The 17,959-nt window shown below is 41.8% G+C and overlaps 1 protein-coding gene across 1 annotated transcript; it reads left to right on the top strand.

Annotated features, from left to right (window-relative positions):
• The first annotated feature begins 725 nt into the window (after nucleotides 1–725).
• Nucleotides 726–10,423, top strand: DCAF1 (DDB1-CUL4 associated factor 1). Its single transcript, XM_048704058.2, has 14 exons — nucleotides 726–1,123; nucleotides 2,035–2,125; nucleotides 2,226–2,342; nucleotides 2,469–2,647; nucleotides 2,752–3,562; nucleotides 3,676–3,773; nucleotides 3,875–4,298; nucleotides 4,405–5,004; nucleotides 5,098–5,280; nucleotides 5,394–5,867; nucleotides 6,388–6,498; nucleotides 6,867–6,982; nucleotides 7,063–8,629; nucleotides 9,376–10,423. The coding sequence occupies exons 1-14, from the start codon at nucleotides 900–902 to the stop codon at nucleotides 10,072–10,074; spliced, it is 5,694 nt and encodes a 1,897-aa protein (XP_048560015.1). The 5' UTR covers nucleotides 726–899; the 3' UTR covers nucleotides 10,075–10,423.
• The last annotated feature ends 7,536 nt before the right edge of the window (nucleotides 10,424–17,959 follow it).

Here is a 17,959-nt window from a genome sequence, read left to right as displayed (position 1 = left end):
ATAAGAGTCATTTTTGTGGGCAGAGAGCGCGTCACTTGGCGTGTTTTCAGCAGTTGCCATGTGTCGCGTGCTAGACGTTACCTTGTGTTTTTTTAATATTTTTCTGTATGTGTTTTTGGGTATTAGATGTTTTTTGGTTTCTTTTTGAATTTTTGATTTTCTTAGGTTTTGGTGAGAAAAAAATGTGTTTTTCTGTGAGAGACACTGATTTGCTTCTCGTGGAAGCACTGGTTTGCTTCCGGGAAAGGCACATATTTTTTTCTCATGGAGGCATTGGTTTGATTCCTCGAGAGTCACCGATGTAGGCACATGTTTTGCGTGGAATTTATTTTTTGTCAAAACATATCAACGTGGGATACAGTTTCGAAGATCTCGATGCTAGAAATCCAATGATAAAAATGGTTCGCAATGTGGACGCACGGTTTAATAAATGAAATATTTTAAATAAACGAATCTATGAAAAAAAAAGAAAACTAGCAGGTTGTACACATATATTGCGTTACTTGTCGGAACCTGAGAAATGTTTTTTTTTTGAGACAGGAACCTGAGAAAGGTGGGAGTGTGCGAACGTCTTGAACGCAGCAGCAAAGTCTGTGTGGAAGACGTTGCTGCTGGGCCTGCACGCACCCGGCCCCGAGAGACTTCGGGCCTGCGCAGAGCCCATGGCCCGCGAGCGAGAAGGGAAGGGAAAACCTGGCCCTGGTCGCTAGAAAGTTCCGTGCCCGGCTCCCCGACCTGCGCCGAGCCGCGCCGCAACGCCACCTCGCCTTTCCTCTTCCCTTCTTCCTCCTCCCTTTCTCTCTCGCCCGCCACCATTACCGCCGCCGCTACCCCCACGCAACCCTAACCCTACCCCGCCCCCACCCCCGCCGCCTCGCCGCTCGACCCCGCCCGCGCCCATGGAGCCCGAGCAGCCGGCGGCCGACCCCGCCGCCGCCGAGCCGGAGGACGAGGAGGACGACGAGGAGGAGACGGAGGCGCCCGACGCGGAGCAGGAGGCCGCGGAGGACGCGCTGCTCGACCGCGCGCAGGCCCTGATCTCCCGCGTCGTCGAGCAGGAGAGCAACCCCAACCCGCGCCTCATCCACACCCTCGCCACCATATGCGAGGACCAGGAGGCCAGGTACTCTCCCTTCTTCCGTCCCGCCGTTAGCAAAATTCGGCTCCGCCCCGCCGCCGCCCCCTTTGCTGGATTGATCGATCGATTGATTGGTTTCTGTACTAGGGCTTCCATCCGCTCCCCACGCCCCTGCCACCGCTTGTTCCTCTCGCCTGGCAAAACCGTAGTGTTCTTGCAATGTCTTAATAATAGTTATTGTTCTGTTCATATGGCATTTGTACCGTTTGCTTGCGGCCTAGGAAGCTCATGTAGTGAAGAAAGGCATAAAAGATGGAATGGCTGTGCAAGTCAAGTCCAGCGAGGGGAGTGGAGTCTAGTGGTTGATAAATAAAAAACAGAAAATAATACTACTGTCGTGTGCTTGCCAGTGTGTCATCATGCGTACAAAGCAGTTGGGGTTGACCATGTAGACCCTGTATTTTTGTCTGATTTGATCTCGGCAAAATCGGTGATATGTTGTTGAGGTTTTCAGAACCTGGTGCAAGTTTAATCTCTGTGCTTTCTATATAATCCACAGTAAGTATATATATGAAGGCACCTGCTTGATTGAGATTTGTAGGCTTGTAGCACATAGTCACATTGCTCTTTATAAATTCCTTTAGATGGTGCTCTGTTCGAATAACATTGATGAACTAGGAAGTTGCTGTATATGAAAGATGGATTGCTTGCCTCAGTTAGTCTAGGCAAGTTTGAGCACACTCAGTTTGAGGCTTGCCTTTAGATGGTACTCTGTTTTAGTAACATCTATGAACTAGCACTTGTTTGATTTTACCACAGGGAAAATCTGCTATGTGGTTTACAGTATGGAGCCTCGTGCTTGATCGAGATGTATAGCTCATAATGTTTTTGGTGAATCACATTGCTCCTAATATTTCTCTTTTCGCTCATCATTACCATGTCTATGTCCCCTTCAGACACCTGCAGGAATGCGCTAGTGATCCGTCCTTCAATAACACAAACACAAGGGGCTCCCATATTATAGGCAAGCTGGCGAGTTTGATCAGGGTGCGTCTTCTGCTTCTTTTCTGCGTCCATCGCCCTAATAACCTGAGTCTTACCTGTTTATTGCTGAGATTAATCGTTGCTGCCTCAACCGTGTCTGCAGGAGAATGATGATTTCTACGACCTAGTGTTTTCTAAGTTCTTGTCAGATACATCGTACCCTTTGCCAGTACGCTGTGCTTCTGCTAGGCTGCTCCTAAGCATCCAGGATGCATTTTCGGTTAGCTTACCGCCCCTACCTCCCTCCCTTCATGCATGCACACTCTTTTGCATTGCGATCATACTTCAATCTTCTTCTGTTTCCTACACTACATTCTGTTAACTTCACGCGTGTTTGTGTCCTCAGCCTCAGTTTTCTCATCCTTTTGAAGATGCTACCCTAGAAAATATAAAATCCTGGATAAAGGAAGATGGTGAAGCATCGGATGAATGTGATTGGAAGCATCTAGGAAGTGGTAAAAAACCCACAGATACTGAGATGATGAGAACATATGCTATTGGGTTGCTCTCGATGGCGTTGTATGGGTACTGTCATGTCTTACCAATACGAGATCTTATAGCATTCTTCTTTTCTTCATCAGCCTTTCTGTTATCAGTAATCTGATTGTTGCATTTTGTTCTTTTGCCAGTGGTGGGCGTTTGGTAGAAGATGTCTTGAACATGGGAGTATCAGCCAAGCTCATGCGTTTTCTGCGAATACGAGTCTTTGGTGATGCCACATCTTCAGAGAAAGATGCCAATCTTCCACTGGATACCAAGCATCCTCGGGGTAGAGATGAGAATAGGGGCAAAGTACGATTGCTTCAAGACAGTTCTATACTGGACGGAACAAGGGCTGGAGATGGAATATCGACTGACCCAACTTTGGAAAAACAGTTTGATCGTGATGTTGGGATGAGGCAAGCACACGGAGAACAGGGGATGGATGACACTGGTTACCTGCTACGTGATGATGTTGATTCTACAATGGATCCTTTTGATGCAAAGTCAGTCGATGGGGAAAAGTATCCTGCAGGTGAAAGCCTGAGAGATGAACTCTTGAAGAGAAAGTTCAGCCGTACAGGATCTCGACTAAGAGGGAAAATCAAAACAGGCGAAGGCTTGCCTGAAAGTGAACGGACACCTTTATCGCCAACAGGATTGAGAATGGGAAGTCGGACTAGCAAAGAAAAGAATGCGGCTAAGGTCGAGGACCCAAAGAAAGCAATCGATTTGAACAATAGCTCTGCAGCCCCCGAGTCTGATATTCTTAGTATTTCTAAAGAAGAGTATGAGGACCGGTTCAGGGATTGCATTATCGGCTTGAGGGATATAACTGACATTGTTTTGAAGGCAGTGAGAGCTGCAGAAGCGGAAGCCAGATCAGCGAATGCTCCTGAGGAAGCTGTCAAAGCAGCAGGTGATGCTGCTGCTGAGCTTGTGAAATCTGCTGCTTTAGAGGTATGGAATACGACATCTCTGGACCTCCCAAAATAGGAATACTTATACTTGACACTGATTCATTTTCTGCTTCATTATATGTTAGTAACTTTTGACACGCTGTGTTTTTGAAGGCTTGGAAGAGTGAAAATAGTGGCGATGCCGTTGTATTAGCTGCTGAGAAAGCTGCAGCTACTGTAGTCGATGCTGCCATGTCCACTAGCGTCTCAAGGTAATGGAAGAAACACATCCTCTCTGTGTGTGTCTGTGTGTTTGTGTCGTCTTATTTCATTATATTATTGTTCCTTTTCTGAGTTTTGTTTGGTATTGCAGAAGCTCTGACCAGGTTAATGAGGAGCATGTTGTTGAAGAAGCTGTGAAAATTAGTGAGGACCAGGATCTGGAAGATTTTGTTATCATTGACCAGGAGCAGCTCTTGCTACTTAGGGAAAAATATAGCATTTTGTGCTTGCAGTATCTGGGAGAGTACGTTGAAGCTTTGGGTCCTGTTCTTCATGAAAAAGGTGTTGATGTTTGCCTCGCATTGCTGCAACGGGGAATCAAAGACCAGGAGGGATGTGGCCACGTTTCACTACTTCATGAAATTCTTAGATTGATTTGTGCCCTGGCCGCACACCGGAAATTTGCTGCGCTATTTGTTGACCGGGGTGGTATTCAGAAGATCCTCTCTGTCCCTAAGATTACTCAGACATACACTGCTCTGTCTGCATGCTTGTTTACTTTCGGTTCTCTCCAGGTAAACATAGAAACCTAAACTGGCTGGTCATGCATTCTGTTGATCTGTTCATGGTTTCGCTTGACCGTTCATTTATCTTATTGCTAAGCATCCTCTGTTCTTGCAGTCTACCATGGAACGTGTTTGTGCGCTTTCACCTGACACACTCAACAATGTGGTTGAACTAGCGCTGCAACTCTTAGAATGCCCACAAGATGCAGCTAGAAAAAATGCAGCCATATTCTTTGCTGCTGCATTTGTGTTCAAAGCTGTTCTGGATTCATTTGATGCACAGGATGGGATGCAAAAACTTCTGAATATATTACAAGTTGCTGCATCCGTAAGGTCGGGTGGTAACTCTGGAGCATTAGGATCCTCCAACGTGAATCAAGGGAATGACCGATCGCCTGCTGAAATTCTGACTCAGTCAGAAAAGCAGGTCGCGTATCATTCATGTGTTGCACTACGGCAATATTTTAGAGCTCATCTCCTTCAGCTTGTTGATTCCATCCGGCCAAGCAAGAGTATCCGTAGTATTGCTCGGAATACTTCCAGTGCAAGAGCTGGTTACAAACCTTTTGACATCGGCAACGAGGCTATGGATGCTATTTTTCGTCAGGTCCAGCGGGACAGAAAGTTAGGACCTGCTCTCGTAAGAGCTCGCTGGCCCGTGATGGATAAATTTTTGGCCTCTAATGGTCATATTATCCTGCTAGAATTATGCCAGGTAAAAATATGGTATTGTTTCTCTTTTCTACTTCCTCTTGAGTAATACAATGTTTGCAGTTAAGCTGATTTGATTTACAACAATCTGTTTCAGAGTCTACCTGCTGATCGGTATCTTCATGACTTGGCTCAGTATGCATTTGGAGTTCTTCACATCATAACTCTTATGCCACACAGCCGCAAATTGATGGTGCATGCTACATTAACTAACAACCGTATTGGTATGGCTGTTATACTAGATATAGCAAACAGTGTTGTTGGCTATGTTGATCCTGAGGTGTGTTTTTCCTTCTCAAGCTATGCATTAACAAAGCTTTACAAATCCAACAGTATTTGCCTTGCTGAAATTCTTCCAAATAATGTATCCTTTTACCATCCTTTGTGCATTAGGTGATTTGTCCAGCATTGAATGTGCTTGTCAATCTTGTATGCCCCCCTCCATCGATCAGCAACAAGCCGTCCTCAGCTGTTAATCAGCAACCTGCAGGAAGTTATTCAGAGAGCAGAGACAGGAATGCTGAAAAAAGCACTTCAGAAAGAAATGTTGCAGCGAACCAAAGTGAATCTCGGGAACGATATGGTGATGGCACACCTGTTGTGTCATCTGGAGTTGTTGGTGACAAGAGAATATCGCTAGGTGTAGGAGCTGGGGGTCCTGGTCTTGCTGCTCAATTGGAACAAGCTTATCGCCAAGCTCGAGAAGTAGTCAGAGCCAATAATGGTATAAAGATCCTTTTGCAGCTTCTTGGCACTCGGATGGTTACACATCCTTTGGCTATTGATCCTATTCGAGCCCTTGCCTGTCGTGTACTGCTTGGCTTGGCTAGAGACGATGCTATTGCACATATACTGACGAAGCTCCAGGTATCGTGGACATCAGATCACTGCGCTTCTTTTCATGCTCTAGCTATGACCTGTAGAAACTTTATCTTACTATTGTATGACTACAATCTCAATAATGAGCAACTGCTAGCGACTACTCCCTCTGTTTCACATATAGGGGTCTATCCCTTCCCCCCTCTTGCCTTTGTTTCGAAATGTAAGTCCACTACAGAATTAGTAGTGTAGTTAATGAGGTATTGCTGTCTTACAAAGGTTGAACACTACTTATTCAAACTAAATCATGGGATAGTTGGCTAAACATGTTCACCTTGCCCTTTCTCCCTCAATTTCTCTTCCTTTGTCTGTGTGAAAAATGCCATGAGATGAAAGGGAGTGAGTGGCAACCAAGCCTATTCTTTGTTGTGATAATAGGGCTGGCAAACTGCCCCTCTCTGATATCCTTCTTTTATCATCTCTTTAGACGTCTCCTATTCCTGGGCAACTTTGTTTTTGCGGATGTGCCTCCTAGGTCAGTAACTTAATTATTAACATGTTATTTCAGGTAGGGAAGAAATTATCAGAACTGATTCGTGATACGAGTACCCAGTCATCTGGAGGTGATAATGCAAGATGGCTAAATGAACTGACCCAAGTGGCAATTGAGCTCATTGCGGTAAGGAACACATATTGTATTGTGTTACTTTGAGTTGCCCAAGATTTAATATTTGTTGAGTTTTTTGCTGGTATTTTGCTGTTCATCAAGTCAATGAGCACACTGCTTGTTTTATCTGTTTGATATTCCTTGGTTACTATGGATATTGTATAATCAAGCATGCTTATAAAAGGTAAAAGTAGTGCTGATGTGGGAGTACAACTTGTGGTCCTTTGACGTTATCCAGTTATGCTTGCTTCCAGTGGGATGTTTATGTGATAGACTAACCTAATTTAAGATTTTAATGCGTGCCTAACATACTGTGGTTTGAATTTGCACAACTGAAATGGGAAAGATGAGCTAAATGAATGTTTTTTTCCTCCTGATAGGTCTTGACTAATTCTGGTAAAGAAACAACCTTAGCAACTGATGCTGCTGCTCCAGCGTTGAAGCGCATTGAGCGAGCTGGCATAGCAGCTGCTACTCCTGTCTCTTACCATTCCAGGTTTGACTTCGTGTGATATTTTCCTTTTTAGTTACTTTTCCAGCTTCAGGATCCTACATTTGCTTTTCTTTTGTGTGTAGGGAACTGATGCAACTGATACATGAACATCTCCTTGGATCTGGTTTGGCTGCTACTGCTGCCATGTTGCAGAAGGAGGCTGACCTTGCACCTTTGCCATCAACTGCTGCAGTGCTACCTGTCCACCAGCCCGCTGCCCTGGAACCATCATCTGTTCAAGTTCAACAACAGTGGCCTTCTGGCCGTGTTCAGGGATTTCTGTCCGACAAAACAATGATTGCTGCAGATCAAGCTGGCCAACGATCAGATTCTGTTGTGCCTTCATCTAAGAAGAAGGCACTGGTATTCTCATCCAGTTTCTCTAAACGAAATCAACCCTTTGTTTCGTTTTCTGGTAATAGAGCAAGCAATAGCCTGAAAAGTCCTGTACCTGCCGGAAATGTGGACGGTATGACTTGCTCTGCCTCTGCTGGCAATACTGGAGATGTGGAGACATCGCATAAAACACCAATGCCCTTGCCACTTAAGAGGAAGCTTGCGGATATGGAGTTTAGTTCTGCATCAGCAGCAAAGCGCCCTGCAATAATGGATCAAGCATCCCAATCTCCTGTGTTCCAAACTCCTGCTCCTACTCGCAGAGGCCTCTCTGTGGCAGTGGATTCTCCTACTGCAGCATTTCATCCAGGAAGGACAAACTTCAACAACATTTCCACTGAGAACTTTGAAGATTCTCAATGCACACCTGGAGTGGTAACAGGCACACCACATCTTGGTTTAAATGATCAACAAACAGGAACTTCGGAGCGCATGACGCTCGACTCATTGGTTGTACAATATTTGAAACATCAACACCGCCAATGTCCTGCTCCAATAACAACTTTGCCGCCAGTCTCTCTGCTGCACCCTCATGTTTGCCCTGAGCCTAGCCGCAGCATTAGTGCACCAGCAAATGTAACTGCTCGCATGGGAAGCCGTGAGATAAACAGGGAGTTTAGCGGGATCAAAGTGCCCCGCAGGGATCGCCAATTTATATACAGCAGGTTCAAGCCATGCCGTGTTTGCCGTGATGAGGCCTCGCTGTTGACTTGCATGACTTTTATTGGAGGTGCATCAAGGGTGGCGGCTGGGAACCATAGTGGTGAATTAAGAATATTTGACAGCAACCTTGCAAATCTCATAGAGACGCACACTTGTCACCAGAATCTTGTTACTATGGTGGATTCAACATCTGTTGGTGGAACTGAGCTGATTCTCTCATCTAGCATAGATGAGGTTAAGCTCTTTGATGCTTTCTCACTGCATACGGGGCCTTTGCACACATTTGATAACTGCAAAGCTGCCAGGTTTAACCATGCTGGGACTTTATTTGCCGGCCTTTCTACGGATGCAAATCACCGGGCGGTTCTATTGTATGATGTCCAGACGCATAATGTTGATATGCAGCTTCCTGATAACTCCAGCCTCCCAGGTTCAGGCCGGGGTGTACAACCCATTATACATTTCAGTCCTTCAGATGATATGTTGCTGTGGAACGGGGTCCTGTGGGATAGACGAAGTCCCACTCCTATCCATCAGTTTGACCAGTTCACAGACTATTGTGGCGGTGGCTTTCATCCAGCTGGAAACGAGGTAATCTTTTTCTTTGACTGCAGTAATTGATTATTCTTTCAATTTATATTCCTTCAAACTTGTATCAGGGCATACATTTTTGCCCTCACTAGGCCACCACTTTTCTTGCCATGACGTTTGTGTCAGTTTGTCGTTCTCAAACCACAACAGTCTTAGATGGAAATTAAGTTATTCTATTATACTCACGAAGTTACATTTAGGCATATATTTTGGATGCACTATTTGTGTTTCTGGGATTCTACACTAACAAGTTAGAGCCGACACAAGTCCAATCAAGTGTGGTGTGAGATCTTCTGAGCAAACTTGTTGGCCTTTGCTTAAAACAATAAAATTTACTGTTAAGTTCAACAACATGACCAGCTGAAGTCTATTCCAACTGAGCCACTGTGCCATTTATACTGCAAGAATGCCTAAGCATAGTAAGAGAAGCATGGTAGTCAGATGTTTATCGCCTGTAGGTTTACATGCACTGAAAAGTGTAAAAAAATATGACATGGCTCGGGAACGACGCACAAGAGTACTTTCTTATAGTATTTGTGTCAAATAGGATGTTCAGCATTTGATTGCTTATTTTTAAGTTGGTGCAAGTTCAGAAGTGTATGACCGTACTTGTTTTGATGGAATACTGCTGTGAATAAATTTGGTTTCCTGAACGTCACTGTAAAATCTTCCTTTACTCTGTTGTTTTTGGGGGAATTTGTTTCTACTGTGCACATCTTCTCATTCCTGTTTACATTGTTTTGCAGGTGATCCTAAATTCAGAGGTGTGGGATCTGAGAAAGTTTAAGCTTCTGAGGAGTGTCCCTTCCCTGGACCAGACAGTAATTAAATTCAATGGAAGTGGTGATGTTATCTATGCCATCCTCAGGCGTAACCTTGAGGATGTAACATCATCCATCAACACGCGCAGGGTCAGACACCCCCTGTTCCCTGCATTCCGCACGATCGATGCTGTCACCTACGCAGACATTGCAACCGTCCAAATAGACCGTGGCGTCCTCGACCTTGCTACTGAGCCCAATGATTCCCTTCTTGGAGTTGTTGCCATGGACGATCCTGACGAGATGTTCTCCTCTGCTCGCATATTCGAAGTTGGCAGGAAACGACCAACTGATGATGACTCGGACCCGGAGGATGGAGGGGACACGGAGGATGAGGATGATGATGACGACGACTCGGACGTGGATGTCCTCCTCGGGACCGATTTAGGGCTTGGGGACACGGATTCTGAGGATGATCCAAGTAACAGCAGCGGTGATGATGGCGGTGACGATGAGGACGAGGAGGATATGGACAGTGGGGATGAAAACGATGACGATGATGAGGAAGGCGACTTTGATGTGGGAGGGGGGCTACTTGAGATGATGGGTGGCGGGGATGGGGATGAGAGTGGTGACATGATCGAGTCCTTCAGCAGCGGTGAGGATGAAGGGTGGCTCATGTGAGAGCAGATGGTGATTCTTTTCTTTCTATGCATGGTCGCATCACGGTGGTGAGGGCGTTGCATGGGGATGCATGAGGCTGATGAGGCAAGGCAAGGCTAGGAGGAGCTGAACGAGAAACGACGTCTTTGGGTCACCGACAGGGTGCAAACAACAAATGCAAATCTGTATGCTCAAATTACAGTTGTAAATTATTGGCCTTGCTGGGAGAAAGTTTACGTTACGTGGGTTGGGAGTAGCTGTTGTTACCTGTGAGAGCGCAACGCAAGCCTGAGGCATTAGGTGTTGTATGTAAAAGCAAAGCTGGTAATTTTTTGCTGTTTCTCATCAGTTGAAAATTTTGGAAATATCATGTGTTGATGCTGTGCTGTCTGAAGAGTTCTGTCCCTTTTTACTGTTTACTTGGGTTGTTTCATGTCACGGCAACTTGTTCTGAGACGCTTTTTATAGTTGCTGCACACCAAGTGACTTCAAAAGCACTTGACCCAGAGCCAGAGCCATACTTGATTTTTATATGGTGTCTGTTACTAGGAGCATTATTATCTAGTATGTATGTATGTATGTACCAGACCCAGAGCCATACCTGATTTTTATACGGTCATCAGTCCCGTGGGCTGCTGCCACCGAAATCCTTTCTTTACAATCTCTCTAGAGTTTTCAACTTCGAACAACACAGAAAGGGATTCAAAATATTATACAACCCAACAAGTAAATAAATGTACTGAAAGCTGATACATGCACACACAAACACAACGCTTTAGTTTAAAAAAAAGAAAAGCGAGACACTCTGCACAAGCATCAGGTTCTTCGCAGCTGACGAAGAACTGAAAGCAGGTGAACAGAACACTCAACAATTTTTTGAAATTAGGGTGAACTTCATGAACTTTTTTGTTTTGACAAACATTCTTTTTGAAATGCATCAACATTTTTCAAATTTGTGAACATATTTTGAATCAACGAACAATTTTTGAAGCGGTGAACTTTTTTTCTTTTTTTGGAACATTTTTTAATTTTGTGAATCTCTTTTTACCATTCATGAATATTTTTTAAATTCGTGAACATCTGTTCAAATTCACAAACATTTTTTTGAATCCACAAACAATTTATGATTTCCCGAACAGTTGTCAGAATCATGAACAATTTTTTAATTCAGAAACATTTTTAAATATCTTGATTTTTTTTCAAAATTCAAAATTATTTTGAAATTTGGAACTTTTTAGTCCCTAATTATTTTAAAATCATATCTGAAAATAGAAAAATGATTTTTTAAAGAAAGTAGGAAAAAACCAAAAATAAAACCACACACAGAAAAATAAAAATAAAAGCCAAAGCGAAAAAATGGAACAAAAAATCCCCAAAAGAAAACATATCTACCGAATGGGCCGGCCCATTTGGCTGCGGCTTGAGAGAAGCCTCCACTGGAAAATAGGGTCGGCCAGTCCTAGCGACCCAATGGGTCGAGGCCTGATCCGCGCTACAATGTACGCCCCGGATTGGAGTAAGTTATCGACTGCCTTTACTAAGGGCATGTACAATGATTGATAAGATAGTCTTATCTTAAGTCTTGCATGTAAGTTAAAGATGACAAAAAACATGTCTACACCAGGTCATCTCTTAGCCATCTCTTAAATAAGAGAAAACAAGCCTTTTCTTATGATTTCTCTCTCCTCCCCCTCATCATTGTCTACACCAGGTCATCTCTTAGCCTTCTCTTAAATAAGAGAAGACAAGCCTTTTTTTATGATTTCTCTCTCCTAAAGTAGCACCATTGTACATGCCCTAATAGATTAGCATTTTTTTGGCGAGGAAGGCTTTGCTAGTAGCGTGATTGTGAGTGGGCCATCAATGATTGATGAACAAAGATTAGCCTTTATTGTCTATCAGACTGTTGACCTAGCAAGATTCGTGACATTTGGTACCCAAGTCAGGAAATTTTCCCACCCAACACCATGAATTTGACACATTCTGAACCATGTGAGAACTCTAAGCCTCAAAGGGATCATGGCGGAGCTCGACCAATAGAAGCAAATGTCGGGGCGGCGCATGAGCCCAGAAACATCGTCGTGTCACTGCCCGTGATCTAGAATCGTTGAAAATGATCAAGTTGACGATTACGATGATGCAGCCCATCCATGCCTCCCTTGAGCCGACGGCCATAGATCTCTTTGCATGGCGTTCCGGCAAGGATACGACCATCGGAATGCTTCAGACCAACATCGGCGAGATCCAGGCACAACTTGCCAAAATCTTTGTCAAGCCTTTGCTCACCAGCAAGGAGGTGTGCTCTCCCTTGACTGTTGGTGGACACATGTCCCTTGCTCATCTCTGTGCGGGTGGTGACGGCCTATGTTCTCAAGGACCGAACCTAGTGCATTTCGATTCACTTTTCCTAACATTCCTCTGCTTGATCCGGTTGAGTATGCCATTGGTAGTTCCTTGGTTGATTCGTCTCCGTGCATTCACCGCTCGGAATTCGATGAGGGAGAATATCCCGTGAGATGGTGCATTTGATGTGAACCCTATTTTCTTGCTTTGGGTGGTGACGGCCTATGTTCTCAAGGACCGAACCTAGTGCGTTTCGACTTTCTTTTCCTAACATTCCTCTGCTTGATCCGGCTGAGTATGCCATTGGTAGTTCCTTGGTTGATTCGTCTCCGTGCATTCACCGCTCGGAATTCGATGAGGGAGAATATCCCGTGAGATGGTGCATTTGATGTGAACCCTATTTTCTTGCTTTGTGCCATAGATGTGACATTGTTGGTTGATAGTATGTTAATGTACTTCACTGATACTGTCTCCGTTTATAAGAATCACCACTTGCTTATCCTGGTCACAAAAAATGATTGGGCCATCTCTGTATTTAGTTTAACTTGTTTTACTTATTTAGTTGCAACTATCTAAACCATAAACACACTGCTATCAATTTATTCAGTGTTTTCACCTTATTACTTCATATTTTTCATGCACCAATTCATCATACTACTCATTGGGTATAACAATGTTACTTATCAAAAGGGCTACAAATGACCCCCTACACATGTGATGTCATGCATCAACAATATCTTTTCTTTCTCTGTAGTATTTTGCTTGGCATTCATGCTTAAAGCAATCAATTTTTGTAATTATAAGATAGATCATTTATTTTTAAAAAATTATATCCATGCCAAAAATTGAACACATACATTTTAGAACTAAATGACAAGACAAAACATAGTGAAAACCAAGAAAACCACCATACATGGACAAATCCAGAGAAACAGATTATATGAGGTCAGTTCTTTGCCATTTACATTTTTCTGTCATTATCTTAGTAAAAAAAATGGTACTTAGTATTAATAAATCAAGATATTTCTATGTTTTATTGGGGTTATGTAGCAAAAGATTCACCAATCTTTATAAGTATTTTAACTACGAGGTATGTCAAATGGATAATTTAACAAACTTTTATACTAAATACTTATACTTATTTTTATTTATTTTGATCAACATATTGCTTAGTTAACACAAATAAACCATATAGTAATGTCAAAAGATTTTTAAATATAGTAATGTTTATTATAAAGTTGCAATAATATAATTGAAAATTGTAGTTGTGATGTGCTAAGATAAAATATTATTTTTTATATCAAAATTTACGTTGTGTTTTAAAATATCTTTAGTTGAACCCACTAAAACGTGAAAAAAATAAAGAAGTAACCAAATTACATGTCTCCTTGGATTAATTTGTGACACTTCTCAACGAATATATTGCATAAATATTCGCGTATGTGTCATTTCCTCGAATATCTGGAAAGATATACCTATACTGTATGATTTCGCGATATCTTGGTACCATTTCAAAGTCAAATAGAATAATCTGCAGTATATGAGGTGTTTATAAGGTGCTTGTCATCAAATTGTTGGCATGGTGTTACACCTCATAAACACCTCATATACTCCAAATTATTCTATAGCTCAAGTATTGGTCATTAAGGTGGGCTTAGAGGATTGCATTGAGAAGTCCTATGGGAATGAAACCCTATTAAACAGTTTTGGGTAAATCATGTCATTTTTTTATTGGAACTAAAACATTAATCCTTTTGGGCCATTAAGTATTTGAGCTATGAGTTAAAATTTAGGATGAGAAACACTTGATATTCATGCCTTAGATGAGTAGAGAAATGAGCTTAAGAGAGTGCCACACTTTTCAAATGATATGGTCTAGTCAATTTTGTGTTATTAATTAGATGTGAATTCAACAATTGTCCTCCCCGAGCACTGTTCATTGTCTTCCCAAGCTGACCCTTCTTCCTCCTTTCGCCTTGCCTCGCCTCGGGCAAGCTCCTGTTGGGCCTCACTAGAGATCCAATGCCTCACTGCTGGTCGATGTGACATCCTAATCTCCGGCTTAGGATCCATCTAATCCTAGAACGAAAATGCCTCCCCACTCACACTGTCAAGCTCTCAGACTAGACTCCACTTGTGACGCTGTGGCCAGTTGCATCATGGTCCTCTCTAGCTAGCCCGCTTTGGGCCTTGGAGCACCGCATTATTCCTCTATCTATTCCAAAATGGGAGAACTTCATATTACAACCTTGAACTTCCAGCAAAGTCTAATATACAACCCCAAACTACAAAACCTTCTAGTTTAAAACACCCGACTTACAAAACCGAACAAGAAACAACCCTGGACTGGTTTTTGACTGGTCAATAACCCAGTTAGCCGCCACATTACCCCCCTTGACCCACTTAACCCTGAATTTGACTTTTCTCATTCTATTTTTTTCAGTTCGACAAAACTTTTTGAAACTTTGCCCGAGTTTTTTTGACTATCACAGCTCTTTATTAAATCAAACAGGCAAAAGAATACAATAAAATTACAAACAAGGGAAGGGAAGAAGGGTAGTGTTGATTTTGAGACTCCCCGAGTTAATATAAGGGTAGTGTTGATTTTGAGATTATTTTAATTATTTTGCAATTTTTCTATTTTTGGCCAAAATTTGACCCAACATAGCTACAAATTTCAATTTTCATTCTAGTTTTTATTATCTCTAGAAAATTTTGTTGAAAATTTTCCATGTTGAGTATAAGGGTAGTGTGGATTTTTAAGAATTTTTCAAAAATATCTAGAAACTTCCATTTGTTAGTCAAATTTTGACCCAAAATGTCTCTAAATTTGATTTTTCATTCTATATTCTTGAAATATTGTTGAAACTTTCCCAGATTGATTATAAGGTCACTCTAGGAATCTGATAATTTGCCGCAGGGAGTGTCTGTGCCGTCAGCAGTCTGTCGAGGCAGAAGTCAAAGGCTTATTTTGCCGTCATTTGCTGACGGCAAAGAGCCACTCTCTGCAAAAATGTAAAAACTGACGGCAAAGAATAACCGATGACAAAGACAGGTTTGTCATCTGGCTGACCACAAATACAAAAAACTGACATCAAAGTCTTTGCCGTCATCCCGACGAAAAACTAACGGCAAAGTACCCCTTTGCCGCTTGGGCGTTGCCGTCAGTAATTCGTCCTTTTTCATCTGTACTTCCCTCACGACAAATTAGTTGTTTCCTGTAGTGGGTAGTATGTATTTTTTAGACAATTTTCAAATATTTTGGAAAAATTCGTTCTTTAGTCAAATAATTTGACCCAAAATGGATCTAAATTTGAATTTTTCATTCTATTTTTTATGTTCGTAAATTTTATTCCAAACTTTTGCAGATTGTTTAAAAAATAATTGAGAACTTTTTCAAAAAATTGCCGAGCTCTTTCATTTTTCATTGAAATGGCTCCGAGTGTGTATTTGCTTTCCAATTGTCTTTTCTGTTCCTGGAAACTTCCCCAGATTGAATATAAGGATAGTGTGAATTTATGAGAATTGTTTCAAATTTTTATCGAAAGTTTCACCATTTTTAGAAAATTTGATCCATAATGGTCGTGAATTTGAATTTTTGGTTTTTTTGTATGTTCTAAGAAACTTGTTGAAGCTTTCTTGGATCAAGTACATGGTAGTGTGGATTTTTAGAATAGTTTAAAAGTTTCCAGGCATTTCCATTTGTTGGTGAAATTCAGGGTTAAGTGGGTCGGGGGGGGGTGACATGTTGGTTGACTGGATGCTGGCTGGGTTGTTGACCAGCCAAAACCAGTCTAGGGTTGTTTCTTGTCCGGTTTATGTTGGAGGTTGCAAACTAGATGGTTTCATAGTTTTGGATTGTGTATTGGACTTTGGTGGTAGTTCGAGGTTGTAACATGAACTTCTCTCTTTCAAAATCAATTAATGCAAAAATCTTTTTCAATTGCATAAGTTATACTAGCAAAACTGAATAAATAATCATGATGTGCCAAGAGAGAAAGCATGGGATGGTGAGGAGGACCTGAAACTAGACCGAGATGCTCCCGCCCACAGATTGAAACCATGGACCATAATTTGGGCAGAGAATTCCTTATTTAAAATTATCTTATTTTTTTTCCTTATTTGACATTGAAAACTTTTCCTTCTATCTAAAACCGAGTCTAAATTTATTCCCTTTATGACACTTTTGACCATTTTGAGCCTTAATGGTGCTAAATGACATTTGAAAAGACCTATTTGCCTCTCATGTGGTATGTAATCAATGTTTTAATAGATGCTAATATTGAAATAGAAAATAAATGTCCAGCTTGCTCCCGCCACTACAGCCTCACCTGCGGCTATGTAGAGTATGTGTGTACCCGTCCGACTCCGTTTGCTTGGTGTGTGGGCCAATTTCCAAGAAAAATTTCCAGGTTCTTTCATTTTAGACCGAAATAGCTCAGAATATGTATTTTCTTTCTAGTTATTTTTTTGTTTCCAAAAACTTCTTGAAACTTTCCCATATCAAATAGAAGGATAGTGTGGTTTTTTAAGAATTGTTTCAAATTTTTTCTGGAAAGTTCATTTTTTGACACAAATTTTGACCCAAAATGGCCATGATTTTGAATTTTCATTTTAGTTTTTCTTTATGTTCTATGAAACTTGTTGACACTTTCCTAGATTGAATAAAAGGGTAGTTGGATTTTGAAAATAGTTTAAAACTTTTTGGGCACTTCCATTTGTTGGTTAAATTCAAGGTTAAGTGGGTCGAGGGGTGACATGTCGGCTCATTGGATGCTAACTAGGTTGTTGACCAGTCATAACCGGTCCAGGGTTGTTTCATGTCCGCTTTGGTATATTGGAGGTTGGAAACTAGATGGTTTCAGAGTTTATGGTTGTGTATTAGACCTTGGTGATAGTTCAAGGGGAAGGAAATATGCCCTAGAGGCAATAATAAAGTTGTTATTTTATATTTCCTTATTTCATGATAAATTTTTATTATTCATGCTAGAATTGTATTAACTGGAAACTTGATACATGTGTGGATGCATAGACATAATACTGTGTCCCTAGTAAGCCTCTACTAGACTACCTCGTTGATCAAAGATGGTTAAGTTTTCTAACCATAGACATATGTTGTCATTTGATAAACGAGATCACATCATTAGGAGAATGATGTGATGGACAAGACCCATCCGTTAGGTTAGCATAATGATCGCTCAGTTTTATTGCTATTGCTTTCTTCATGTCATATACATATTCCTTTGACTATGAGATTATGCAACTCCTAGAAACCGGAGGAATACCTTGTGTGCTATCAGATGTCACAACGTAACTGGGTGATTATAAAGATGCTCTATAGGTATCTCCGAAGGTGTTTGTTGGGTTGGCATAGATCGAGATTAGGATTTGTCACTCCGAGTATCAAAGAGGTATCTCTGGGCCCTCTCGGTAATGCACATCATAAGAAGCCTTGCAAGCAATGTGACTAATGAGTTAGTTGTAGCATGATGTATTACAGAATGAGTAAAGAGACTTGCTGGTAACGATATTGAACTAGGTATGAAGATACCGACGATCGAAT

Source organism: Triticum urartu, chromosome 2A (assembly GCF_056163025.1).
Source record: "Triticum urartu cultivar PI428250 chromosome 2A, HENAU_Tu73, whole genome shotgun sequence".
Lineage (NCBI taxonomy): Eukaryota > Viridiplantae > Streptophyta > Magnoliopsida > Poales > Poaceae > Triticum > Triticum urartu.
This window is presented reverse-complemented; position numbering and strand designations above follow the sequence as displayed.